This window comes from Mus musculus, chromosome 17, assembly GCF_000001635.26.
Source record: "Mus musculus strain C57BL/6J chromosome 17, GRCm38.p6 C57BL/6J".
NCBI lineage: Eukaryota > Metazoa > Chordata > Mammalia > Rodentia > Muridae > Mus > Mus musculus.
This window is the reverse complement of record NC_000083.6, coordinates 64,665,535-64,678,610: the sequence shown is the minus strand read 5'-3', so window position 1 is coordinate 64,678,610 and position 13,076 is coordinate 64,665,535. Positions and strand designations below refer to the sequence as shown.

The window sequence follows — 13,076 nt, the reverse complement described above, 5'->3', positions numbered from 1 at the left end:
GCAACAAATTTCATACCAGCCAGGCCTGAGTTCACACCTGAACTACAGAGTGAGACTCTGCCTCAGAAAAAACAAAACTCTCTCAACAAATTAGAAAACAATAACAACAAATGACAACTTTTTTTGTAGAATGTAAGTCCTTAAGTATACAGGATCAATATTATTAATCAAATAGATTTACATAGTAAATCTACAACATTAATAACAAAATCTTATGGGCTTTCGTTCATACCATTATCCAGATAATTTTCTCAGCATAGACACATTTGTCCACAGTAATAGTGTTCTGGACAGACAAAAGACCAGACAACTGAAGGTAGATAAGGAAAACAATCCTTCAACCCAAGCCTGTTTTTATTATCCACATAGCTATCTTTATCAGACAGTTGAACCTGTAGAATAGGAGTCATGTTCGAAAACAGCTTAAGCCATACACGGATCACAGTATATTAAACAGTCCTAATTAACGCAAGAGAAAGGCCCTGACCAACGCTTGCATCTATCCCACACACATGCAGCGTCCTAATGAGATGAGGCGTAAACCAGAGTCGAGCATTCCCCAAACAGCTCCTTGGGATATATAAAACTGTACTGTTCAAACGAAGCACAGACAGAAATTCAGGAAAGATGGGGCAGAACAGAATTTTAAATATTTAGACCTCTTCTCAAAGTGAGACTAACAATGCCTCCGGCATCCTAACATGAACTCATCACATTAACGCAGAACAGGGTTCAGAGAGCAAGTACTCTGGAGTCACAGCTTATTCATTTATGATCATGCCTGTTGTTTAAACAGCTGGTTCCCTGCCTGTTAGTCAACAGGCTCACCTGTCCACTTGGCCCCTCCTGCTCCCCTTCATCTAGCTTCCTCTCACTACCGCAACTACAACATGGGGATAACTGGAAGACTTAAATCTTTATGTCACTGACTCTGCCCCTTCTCCATGAGCCCCAATATCTACATGTGAAACTAAAAGTTATCATCTGGTCCTACGTCACCCCTTTTCATGCCATAATTAAAAGTAACCCTTAAATATCCCATGAAGAATTCTCTTTCTCCACGGTAAAGAGCCTGAACTACAGACTGAGTTCCAGGACAGCCATAGCTATACGGAGAAATCCTGTCTCAATGGAAGGTGGGGTTGACAGACAGACAGACAGACAGACAGAAAAAAAGGCAAGCATTTAGGCTACTGTTGAGAGCAGTTCTCAGACTCAGCCCAGGAGGGAGAGGAAGAAGCTGGAAGGGCCTGGCTTCCCTCCAGCACTGTGGAGTTGACACACTGCCTGGGTGATCTACAGACTTTAAAATATGACATGAGAATAAACAGGGCAGGATTAATGCTGTTTGGAGTTGCTCTTGGCAGCCACCGATCCCTCACTCACACAACTGTTCAAAGGGACATGCCTGCCAACATCCGAATGAGCGGCAGTCAACAGCAGAGTGGGAGAGCGCACCAGCAGCAGCAGCCTCTTTGTCTCTGACTCTCTGACGCGTGTTTTGAAATTTCCTTCTTAAAAGTGTCTGTGCTAATGACTTGATAATTGTTTACGACTTTTCTGTTGAAGTGTGAAGTACTGGCAGAGTAAATTTACAAATGTCAAGTACAATTTGAAAATTACTATGTCTTTCTGCCACCTCTAACACACAGTTCTGCACAGGCCTGGTATTAAGCTAAAAGCATCAGAAACCACACTGGGTACTTAGTGACTGGCCTCCTACAAAGGTCCCGAGTCAGAACGTGCATGGATAATTCAATGACCTGTCAGGTACCTTTGCTATGGTGGCCGGATAGAGCAAGTGGGCAGGCAGGAGAGAGGTTCCCCACTGCCCTGTGTGTCCAAGATGTTCTTAGAAATTCTCAGTAAGTCAGAGACAAGAACAAAGACAAGCAGGCTCTGTCCTTCCTTTCTGTGAGAGAAATAGCCACAGCATTGCCAGTAGTGACAGTTCAACCTCTGTGCAGAATACATTGAGGAAAAACTGACAAGATATTCAAGAGAAGATCTTAAATATACTTTTTGAAGGACTGAAGTCAGTGGTAAAGCTTTAAGAATATGTTTCCTTTTCATTTCTTGAAATCTAGTTAAAATATTAGAACTAAAAACTTCAGGGCTTAGCACAATGGAAATGCCAACTGTAAATCAATTATCTAGTATTGATTTGATATGCTCTACACTCTTTTCACGACAAGTAGTTATAAACATTTTAAATGTGCACAGTAAATGTCTGATAATTTTAAAATACTACAGAGTATAGCATCTGTTATGCATATTTTTAGCACAGGGGATCAAACTATAAGGTACACAAATATACATGGTAAAACATACATGGTACACAAATTCTCTACCACTGGGTCCCATATCCCTACACAACAATGAAACCATAAGAAAATCTCAGTGAGACAAGAGTCTAACTACCAGAAGATCCAGCAATATCTCTCCTGGGCATATACCCAGAAGAAGTTCCAACTGGTAATAAGTACATATGCTCCATTATGTTCATAGCAGCCTTATTTATAATAGGCAGAAGCTGGAAAGAACATAGTGAGACAGCAGGGAAAACCTGTGGCCAATGCGAAACCCTTCCTGAGTAGATCCTCATGCCTGCTTATCAAAATTCGTAAGGACCGAGATCTTAGCCAGGACAGGGCAGCTTCTCCATTACTAGGCAGCACTGGGGACAAAGACCTCAGCCTTTCCAAGTCACAGGGTACACACGGCGTCTAATTCTTAAGTAGTACTCTTTAATCTAAGAATTTTTCTTAGAAACATCTGAGTCCCTGCTTCCTTAGCTGCCTGAGAGATCCTCCTGAGGAAGGCCCTTCCTGTTAACTCCAGCCACCATTCGCACTTCCGCCATTTTTCTCCCCACACATCTGGCTTACTGCAGTCCTTGCTGCTTTTCCCCTTATCTGGCTTTCCAATCGGTGTCCCTCTAAGACATGTCAAGCATTCAAGGACGACTGGGTATGAAAGAAGACAGGATTAAGCTGCTGTACGAGGGAATGGCACTCAATTACCTGCCCAGGATATGTATGACTGATTAAATGTCAAGTATTGGATAAAGAAGACAACCTCAGCTGCCACACTGGGCTAAGAAGAGCGCAAGCCTGGCTTTAAGACAAAGCTTAACAGCTGGAGACAAGGACAGGGACCGAAGTTGAACACTGGGGCTACGACGACGCTTCCACAGAGTTCTTCAAAGTTGGTGATGTTTAGCTATGGATATATATATATATATTAGAACAAATAACATTTGGTATGTGCTCTGCTATACAATAGCAGCTTCATCTCCAGACACGCACACGCACATTAAAAATATTGTACTTGAACCTGTGTTTCCATTCCATACTGCATTACCTGGTACCATAGTCCACAACCACCCAGTCTTTCGCGGTTCCTGTGATGGCATCATGATGCTGAAATAGTCCTAAGTTCCTTCTGGCTTCTGTCAGTGTTGTGTAATGAGGTGATGAAAGAAATTTATTTATCTTGTATTTCTGAGCTTGTTTCAAGGCCAACTGGTAAAGAATTTCAGCAGCCCTAAGTGCAGAAAAGAGCCGTTAATATATTTTCTGAAACAAACGTTTAACTTACAATCACTGATAATTTTATTGTTTGTTTTTATTTTTTGAGACAAGGTCTTACTTTGTAGACCAGGCTGGCCTTAAAAACATAGAGATCCACCTGTCTCTCTCTGCCCACCCCCATTCCTTCACACTTGTGCTGGGTTAAACACAAGCACTACCATACCTGGCTCACTGATGTGTATACACACACACACACACACACAAACACACACACACACACACACACACACACACACACACACATATACAATTTCAATGCAAATTCTTTTTATAGAAAATATTAATGATAAAATTTTCTATAAAACTAACATTGTACCTATCAAATGTATTTAAGTTCTCAATCACCAAAGACTACTGTGTTTACAGTGGAGGTATTAGTATATTGGAAAAATGCCAGAGCTTGTTGGCAGGAAGGTAGGTTTCTCTGTATGGAACATAGTGAGAAAAATGAAAGCAGGCGGAGTGAGAAACTGGGCCTGGTGTTAGCTTTAGAAACCTCAAAGTGCAGTGACATAACCCCTCCAGCAGGCCATACCTCCTCCAACAGGCCACACCTCCTAATCCTTCTCAAACAGTTCCACTAACTGAGGAATAAGCATTCAGATTTATGAACTTAGGTGGGCTTCCAGCTCCTGCAAACCCTCCTGCATTGGCCTCTTAGGTGCTGGCATGAAGCACAATGCCTGGCTTTTTCATATGCTTTAAAGACTAGAATGGCTTTGAGACGACAAGAATATGAGCTTATGATCAGCAGGTCAATGCTTCACAATAGGTTTCTTTCAAAATGTTTTCAAAGGCAACATGGACCAGAAGGCCGAAGAAGGTCCCGCATCATAAACATGCTAGAGAAAATGGATGAAGGCACCTCAAAATTGTATCAACACTCAGGAAAAAGGAGGTATTAGAAGTGTTTTCATAAAAAAAATCGTGAGTTCTCTAAATTGTAAAAATAAGGAAAAGAGAGAAACTTGCCCCCACTTCAAATTTCTTGTCCAGACTCATGCCATGGAAGTGAGCAGGTCGAGTTAAATAAATCATGTATGCTCGCTTCCATGCGTGGCTTTTGAAAGCAGTAATCCATTGTAGGGCTGGTTCTCAGCCTTCTACTGCTGCTACCTTTTAAAACAGTTTCTCATGCTGTGGTGGCCCAACCATAACATTATTTCATTGTTCTTCATAACTGTAATTTTGCTACTGTTATGAACTGTAATGTAACTATCCTATATATACACTGTATCTGTTATGCAACTACTGTGGGGGGATGAGACCTACTACACTACAGGAATATCTCAAAATCCATTGAAGATTTTGAAATGATTTTTTCACTTGTGTGTGTGTGTGTGAGAGATAAGAACTGACCTGAGCCTCAGATATGTTGAACAATAGCTACACCACTATGTTAGACTACCAGATTTTCTTCCTTATACCTTTCTACCTACACTTTGCAAATGAGAGTGGAATATTACCATCAGACAATACATTTGTTTTATATGAAGTAAGTCAGAAATTTAAAACTATTTATTATATACTTTTTACCTCATCCTGCCACAATGTATAATATAAAAATAAATTCCTAGTCATAATCACTGTGCCTTGAATATATTTCATCAATATGTTAAATATATTTACAAGTCTTTGCCATTAGAAAATAACTCTCAAAACTCATTAATCCATTGGTATAAATTTTTATACTATGCATTATTTATTCTATTTTATCATAAAAATTTGTAATAATAAACATCACTTCATGAGCATTTCTTTAGTATATAAACATGATACATATTATAAACATATTGTAAATATACTCTTCTTTCCTACCTGAGATATTTTCTTAAAGAAATTTATGATTTTTTAAAAAACTGTCTTTCTAAAATGTATTCACAAAACACTAAAACATGAAAGAGGACAGGTAAGCTCTAACTTGATTATAATATCAAGACTTAGCTTGGAAGGCCTGGAGAAATGGGTCATGAGTTGTAGCTTACAACCATCTGGAACTCCAGCCCCAAAGGATCTGATACCCTTTTCTGGCTTCTTCGGGCATCATGCACACATGCATTGCTCATATACACATACATGGAAGCAAAACACACATATATAAAGTAAAAACAAATCTTTGGAAAAAAAAATCATCTTGAAAATAAACTTCTCTACTGGGTCCAAGGTGAAAGGAAAGATTTGGGCATCTCAAGATAATTCAGTTCACAGAGCGTCTGACTTGGTTTCTTAGAAACCTGTTTCCAAACATGTTTGTATGTGGCTAGAAGCCTGTGGACAAAATGTAGACTCCAGTTCTTGGCCACACGGGCCACATTTCCAGTGTTCTCGTGTAAAAGACGATGTCACAGATGTCACAATGGACATCACAGACAAAGCTCTGTCAGTGACTGGACGTTCTACTGACCCAGCTGTTTATGCTACCGTGCTTCCTCCTGGCATTTCTACAGAATTATTCATCCAGTCACCTGCTTGCCCATCAACTCTCAACGATTTCTAAGAAGAAAAGTCCGATCTATGGAAAGGTACTTGAAATCAGAACTGAGCTGGAGCCTCTGTGGTTCTCCCACACAGAAAAGACACTCATGTTAGAGCGTGCACCAAGAGGCCCACCTGGAGCTGCTCAGAAGCACTGCGTGCCTCTTCGAATCTAACAACTCAGCCTGCTGGGTTATCTGCCTGTGGATGCACAGGTATCATCTAATCGCAACACAGGGCAGAAACAATACTGAAATTAATTAGAAAAACACGGAGTGCAAACTGAAGAAAATACAACTCAGTAAGTTGCTTTTCCCTCAGAACCCGAAGGGGGGAAAAAGTATGCTAATTTAATTACACTATAGAGAAATATTCTGATGGCATTAAAACTCAAATGCACAGCACCACAGAAAGGATGTATTTCGAACGGCTATTAAAACGGTATGGCGACATAATAGAATAAACAAACCGAAAGACCCAAAGGTCTAGTACCTTATACGAGATTCCATTATTCTGTCCATTCGTTTGTAGAAAGGTCTGGACGTGAAGTAGCCACTCCAGTAATGGTCGTCTCTGTCAGCGTACGTGAAGAAGTCTCCACTCAGGGCAGGGAACACAGACTGGCTACTCTTCTTCTCGGCTGCCACCGCTTTCTCCAATGCGTCGAAATAATCTGACAAGGTTCCAAACTGGATCTAGGAAAATACAGTCATGTTTTAGTTATTCGCTAATAATTAATTCTTTGTTATTAATTCATTAATAAAATAATTAATTATTATGCAGAAAGGAAAAATTAATAAATATTTAGAAAGCGCTCCATGTTGGCACGGGCACAAGGGTTATACTCGTAAATGATAAGAGGGGAGTGTCCGATGCCAGCGACTTCTTCTTTAAATTGTACTGAGACCCATATTCAAGACGAAACACACCTATGTAAGCAGTTTAAAGAACTGTTTAGATCTTCAAGTCTATAGACCCAAAGGCTCAATGTGCTGAAGGGTTCAAACAAAAAGTAGTTATGATGAATGTAGACAGGGCACCAGTAAAAACCTGACCAAGTGGGAAATGCTCCAGAGATCTGGAGACGATGTTAGCCTCAAGGCATCTCAAGGATCCTCTCTACCTTCTTCCGTTGGCATTAAATTCATGGTACCCAAGAGTAACTTGCTCATCCAGAACCGCCGACGAAATACAGCTCTAGCAAGACATCAAGGTTTTCAGATTTGATTTTTGTTGTTGTTTTGTAGGTTTTTTTGGTTTTGTTTGTTTTGTAGGAATTTAAAAAGTTTACATAGACATACAGGGCTATAACCCTGTGCATGCTCATGGAGGAGTCTGTCTTGATCTGGCCTCATTCACTGCACTGTGTTCCAGAGACACTTACGGCCCTAAACACGAGAAGCACGGACTAACGTGGAGGAACAAGGCAGTGCACCACACAGGTACCTACCTGTCTGTCCGCATTTGCTGAGATGCCGTTTACAGCAGCCACATTATAGAACCTGTCTAGATGTCCATCAGTAAGTAAACAGAAAAGGGTATATGGCACATACACACAATGGATTATTACTCAGCCATGAGGGAAGAGGAGGAGGAAGAAGAGGAGGGGAGGGGATGGTGGAGGGAGAGAAACAACCCACAAGAGCATCCCCCTGGCTGCACTGAAGTGGGCGGACCTGGAGGTCATCCGGATCAGTATCAGAAAGGCAGAAAAACAAGCAGAACGTTTTCTCTCATATGTGGACTCTAAAGGGAAAAGGAAGTAGAAAGGGGGCTATCAAGGAGTAGAAAGAGACTTTTATGAGGAAGAAGCAGAGGTTAATATGGAAAACATGAGCACCTTTTACTTGCATGCGTGCCATGCATGTGGGGGCGGGGGTGGGGGGGTGGGGGCCGCACTATCCCGAGAAGTTGTTTTGGGTGGATGATGGCTTAAGCTTAATTCTAGATGATGCTTAAAAATTCTCTGCACACTGACAGGTTGCACAATTCTATGTATATGGTTTTTTAAAAATTATTCTTAAACTTGCTTTAATGAGCATAAAAAAAGAAGAAATGGGAAAATGACAAAATTATGCCCTAATTCTTTAGGGTCAAGTAAGATATATAAGATGCATTTAGAGGGCTGGAGAAATGGCTCAGTGGCTAAAGCGCTTGCCGCAAAGCATGAGGACTTGAGTTCAGATCAGCAGTGCGCACATAAGAATGCCAGACACAGCCCGGTGTGGTCGCGCACGCCTTGAATCCCAGCACTCGGGAGGCAGAGGCAGGCGGATTTCAGAGTTGGAGGCCAGCCTGGTCTACTGAGTGAGTTCCAGAAACCCTGTCTCAAAAAAAAAAAAAAAAAAATGCCAGACACGGTGGTCCACGTAAGCCAGCACTACAGAGGTGGCGACAGGAGGAGCTCTGGAACTCATTGGTCACTCACGCCGTCTAGCCAGGTACACAAACTCCAGCTTCAGTGAGGTACTGCCTCAGATATAAGGTGAAAAAAGTTGAAAAGCCAGCGAGGGAGGTACTTAGCGTGAAATCATTCCGCTTAGGAAAACATGAAAGTGAATTCTCTGAACACAAGACATTTGTCAAACCCATGAAACGCTCATTCCTGGCAGCCAGTCACATCAGTAAAGCACAGGGGCAACGAGCAGGGAAACCAATAACCTTCACGTGCTGTAGACGAAGCAGACATCCCGACGGAGACGCTGAGACTTAGTAGGTACCGTTTTTAAAATCGCATAAAAAGACTGCTTCTCTAATCCCCAAGCAGGACATTTCCTCACACACAGGAGGAAAGGATGACTTTTGGAAATGGCACCAACCGCGTATGGCAAAGTTACATTTGTGGTTAATACAGGCAGGTTCCAGGGACACGGGACAGAGACACCAGATACTGTGGTCTTCAGTGGAGGATGGAAGCTCAACTTCAGAAACATCAGAAAGGCTCTCTCCTCACCTTCACTTTCAGATGAGGCTGCGAGTTCATGTAACTGAACAGTTGCTCGTAGTTCCTGCACTGCAGATCCCACTCTGTGTATTCACTGAACCGAAAGTCGTCTCCCAGTGGAGCCAGCAGAACTTTAGTGCGGAAAAGTTTTGACTTTTTCCGGTACTGATCCAATAGCATCTGAGCCCTGTGAAAGGGAAGGGGGAGATATTAAAAAATTATATCAGGAAAAGCTGACACGGCAACTCAGGAAAAAGACAGCTTAGAAACCAAAGGTGTATTATATGAAAAAAAATTATTAATTCCTTTTAAAAATTAGGTTAAGTGAAATTTATAAGACATGTTTTCTCCATCATTTATTGTCTGTTTTAAATGGCTATAAATTCTTACTGTACGGAAGTTATATCATTTTCCAATAGATAACCTTTGAGATGTCATAGCCAACTGAGATACCAGTGTCTTCCTGGAATCCCCTTCCTTACCACAGCAATTAAACACCAGACAGCCCATGTTTTACAATAATCTCATATGTGAAGATGTAAAGTCTCTCAACTACATATCAATACTGACCTTTGCTCTATTTTAATATCCTACTTTCTAACAATCAAAAATCTAATACTCTGGTAAAACATGGAAAAAGCATATTTAGAAAATGATTAAAAGTATAAATCATGATACCAAATATTTCCTGGAATTTTAATATTTTCCTTCCAAAGGAACAGCCATTCACTGTACAGCTGCCACCAACACCCTGGCCACTGTCACACTGTCCTGGTCAGTGGCTCCTGCTTGGCACCTGAATTTGCTATTCTGGTTTCCACCCTCTTGGGCTCTGAACCATGACCCTGAAAGGCCAGCCACGCATGGCATGCTGATGTCGACAGCTTTTATACTTCAGAGTCAGTGCTCTAGAGGAACTCCCTTTGAGGGGGCACTGAGTTGGAACACCATTGAAAAAACAGGAAGACAGACCCACAAAATGAAACTAAATAAGCAGATAAAGCCAGAGCCATTCAGGGTGGGGAGAGTCAAAGCTTGAGGCACTCGTGTTTAAATGACAAGAGTTGTTTCTCGCCTCGGATTCCAATCTTCACTTCAAAGATTATCCAAAAGTAAATTTCAATTCCCAATATAAAACTTATGAAAGTACCTCAAAGAACATCAATAGGGGTTATTTTATGAAAAAATAACATTTAATTAAACTTAGAATCCCATATGGACATTCTGAAATTTATACTCTCTGAAACTGCTTTGCAAATACAAATTTTTAGCAGTAATTTAATAGCTTCAAATTATCTTCATAGTAATTTCTTATAATATATAATTCTTAGTTTTAATAGCATGATGAGTAAAATATAATCATAGTGATTTTAAATAATATATGATTCATAGTTTTCTAGGATTAGCATTTGGTGAGATAGTTATTAATCTTTATTACCAACTACCTAAACTCCACATTTTCTAAATTTATTTCTTATTATTACTTCTAATTTGAAATGCACATGAAAAATGAAACAAAACTCCCTCCCCCAGTAAGAGGAATTAAAATAAAATATAAGAGCAGATAAAACATGTACTGTAGATGAGCACTCAACTATATTCCTGAGGTAATAATACTAGTAATAAATAATAAAAATGTTGACTAATAAATAAACCAAAGCTTGTATGTGTGGTTTACACACAGAGAGAAGACAGTATGAGCACTATCATGCCTGGCATCCTTCATAACACCTACAATGTGCACTATCATATCTACTTATTTAAAAAGCTACTCAACCATGCCCATGTAACCTCTTTTTGCTCTCTCTCAAACTCATAGCCTATATCCATTTAATCATACATGTGTATGTGTGTATACTTGATATATACTCCTAAAAATACCAGAGAACCCAGAACTGTTACTTTACTAAACTACTTAAAAGAGCTTTTAAATACGGATGATATTACATAATTATCAATTTATTCAAATGTATTCTTTCCCTAGCAGAATTTGGTATTTCTATATTACAACACAATGTATTACACATCTTTCACCTTTAGTGTAGTAACTGAACTTTAAGGAACCAAAATGAGAAACTATATGTGACTTGAAATGAGAAGTTTCCTTCATTATTGCATTTTTTTCTGAAGAAGTGGTCCATCCTTGCAATTTTTATTCAAATGTACTTAAGTATAAATAATTCTAATTAAAGTTTTCTGTAAGTCAAAAACATCAGAAAGATACAAAAATGTGTATTCATCCGAGCTGTGCAACTCACCGTTACTGAAATTGTTATTAAGGTAAGAGATAATTATACTCTTCATGTGCTCCATTTTAATAAATGTGTTTTTGCAGTTGAGCTGCTTTTCTTACCACTTCGTACAATGAGGACCAAAAGTCTTATTATCAACAGAAGTATATGGAATCAATCAAACCCAGTAGAAAGCTTTTACAGTGAGTGCAAAGGAGATGGTAATAACAGTGTATTGGAAGGTAGCCATTGTATATTGATCTGTCATTGTTCACTTGCCATTTAATTATAACGCGCAGGGGTGCTGACATTCCGAAGTTGCATTAGATCTGGCCTGAATGAGGATAATGCTGGCTGCCAACACCCACTTATTCGGCCCTTCAACAACAGGGAAGTGAGTGGCCACAGTGTTCTCTGTGTCTTATAAAACATACATTTTAATACCTGCTTTGGACATTTCCAGGAGATATTGCTTCTGGGGGAACTCCCCAGGGACAACCATATCTGCCTCCAGGAAGCCGTTTAAAATCAAACTGGCAGCATATTTTAGGATCAGGCCCACAGGTGTGAGGGATGTCGTAGCTGTAGAAGGGCATCATATGGCACAAAATGTCTGTAGCAGATCCAAGATCTAAAATAGAAAGTCAACATATTTCCACTCATGAAATTGTTTCTCTCCAAAACTACCCAGATGCCATCATTTTATACATATCTAGGAAATGCAAGCTGTGCCGTAAATCAGCAGGCATTTTTATCCTCCAGAAGCACTTCGCAGCCACAGCTGAAGGAAGATCTCTAGCTCACCCCCACTCCCCTCTTCTAGCTAGTAGAATTGAAATAGAAATGTCCCTGGTGAACCAGCAATTGCTGACCTGGAGCACACAACCTGAGCAAAAGTAAGAGTTACAGCTGGCTCATGCAAAATCTTGACCTTGTCACTGCTGGGGCGCCAGCTTCTGCTACATCTGTTCCTGGGGACATACTGTGACAGTTAGGTCAGCCAGGGAGGCTCGGTGAGAAGAGGAATAAGACAGGGTCTGAGGGAACAAAGGAAGAAGGGTGGGCAGGGGAGAAAAGCCCTAGAGGAAGGCCAGCTTTCCTGGCAGGAGAGAAAGAGCAACACTGGAAAGTTCATGGAGTCTCTCCTGCTGGTCCAAGGGGAGGGAGTCAGTGGTATTTTCCATCACAAAGGGATCCTAAAAAAGGGAACCTTCCAATTCAAAAATCAAAGCAAACCAAACCAGTATGGAAATTACATACTAGCCACTGATAGAGGAATTTGCTTTAGTCAGGACCTCAGTCTTAGCATGAGACTACTGCCCAGTCCAGGGCAGAAGCAGACCACCAGGAAGACTAGAGGACTGTGGGGATGTGCTAGGCTTTAGCAGCACCCTCCTTTCAAGTATGTGTGGATCTCCAGTTGCTCCAATGGGTTTGCTTCTTTAATAAGGACATAGGAGTCAGCAAATATTTCTAAACTTTGAAAATAACTGTTTCATTAAGAACAAAACACCCAAACAAGCTACACCTAATTTGAAAACATCTTTCAGGAAGTCACATTCTCGAACCTACCAGAGAAGCCCTACCAGGCTTTAACCACATCTTTGACAAAATTTTAAGCTAATCAAAACCTGTGCTTCTGTGCTGTCCCCTGCAAGTGTCAATGAACCACACACCCCCTCACCCCCCCTTCCCCCGCCCCCACCCCCACCCCCGCCGCCCAAGTTTGACATCAAAGTACAATGGTCACTGACACTTCAGGTATACCAGCAGGCCTGCATGACTTCCAAAACTGGTGGTAAATAACCCCTACTTTCTTTTTTGAGCAAGATA

The 13,076-nt window shown here is 40.7% G+C and overlaps 1 protein-coding gene across 2 annotated transcripts in view; it reads right to left on the bottom strand.

Moving 5' to 3' along the window:
• Man2a1 (mannosidase 2, alpha 1) overlaps nt 1–13,076 on the bottom strand; it is a 154,423-nt gene that overhangs the window by 76,500 nt on the left and 64,847 nt on the right. For both annotated transcript variants that reach the window (XM_030249522.1, NM_008549.2), the window contains 4 exons: nt 11,688–11,874; nt 9,022–9,199; nt 6,561–6,763; nt 3,364–3,546 (listed from right to left, as the gene is read on the bottom strand). In XM_030249522.1, the coding sequence (XP_030105382.1) occupies nt 3,364–3,546; nt 6,561–6,763; nt 9,022–9,199; nt 11,688–11,874 (751 nt within the window). The remainder of the gene's footprint in view (nt 1–3,363; nt 3,547–6,560; nt 6,764–9,021; nt 9,200–11,687; nt 11,875–13,076) is intronic.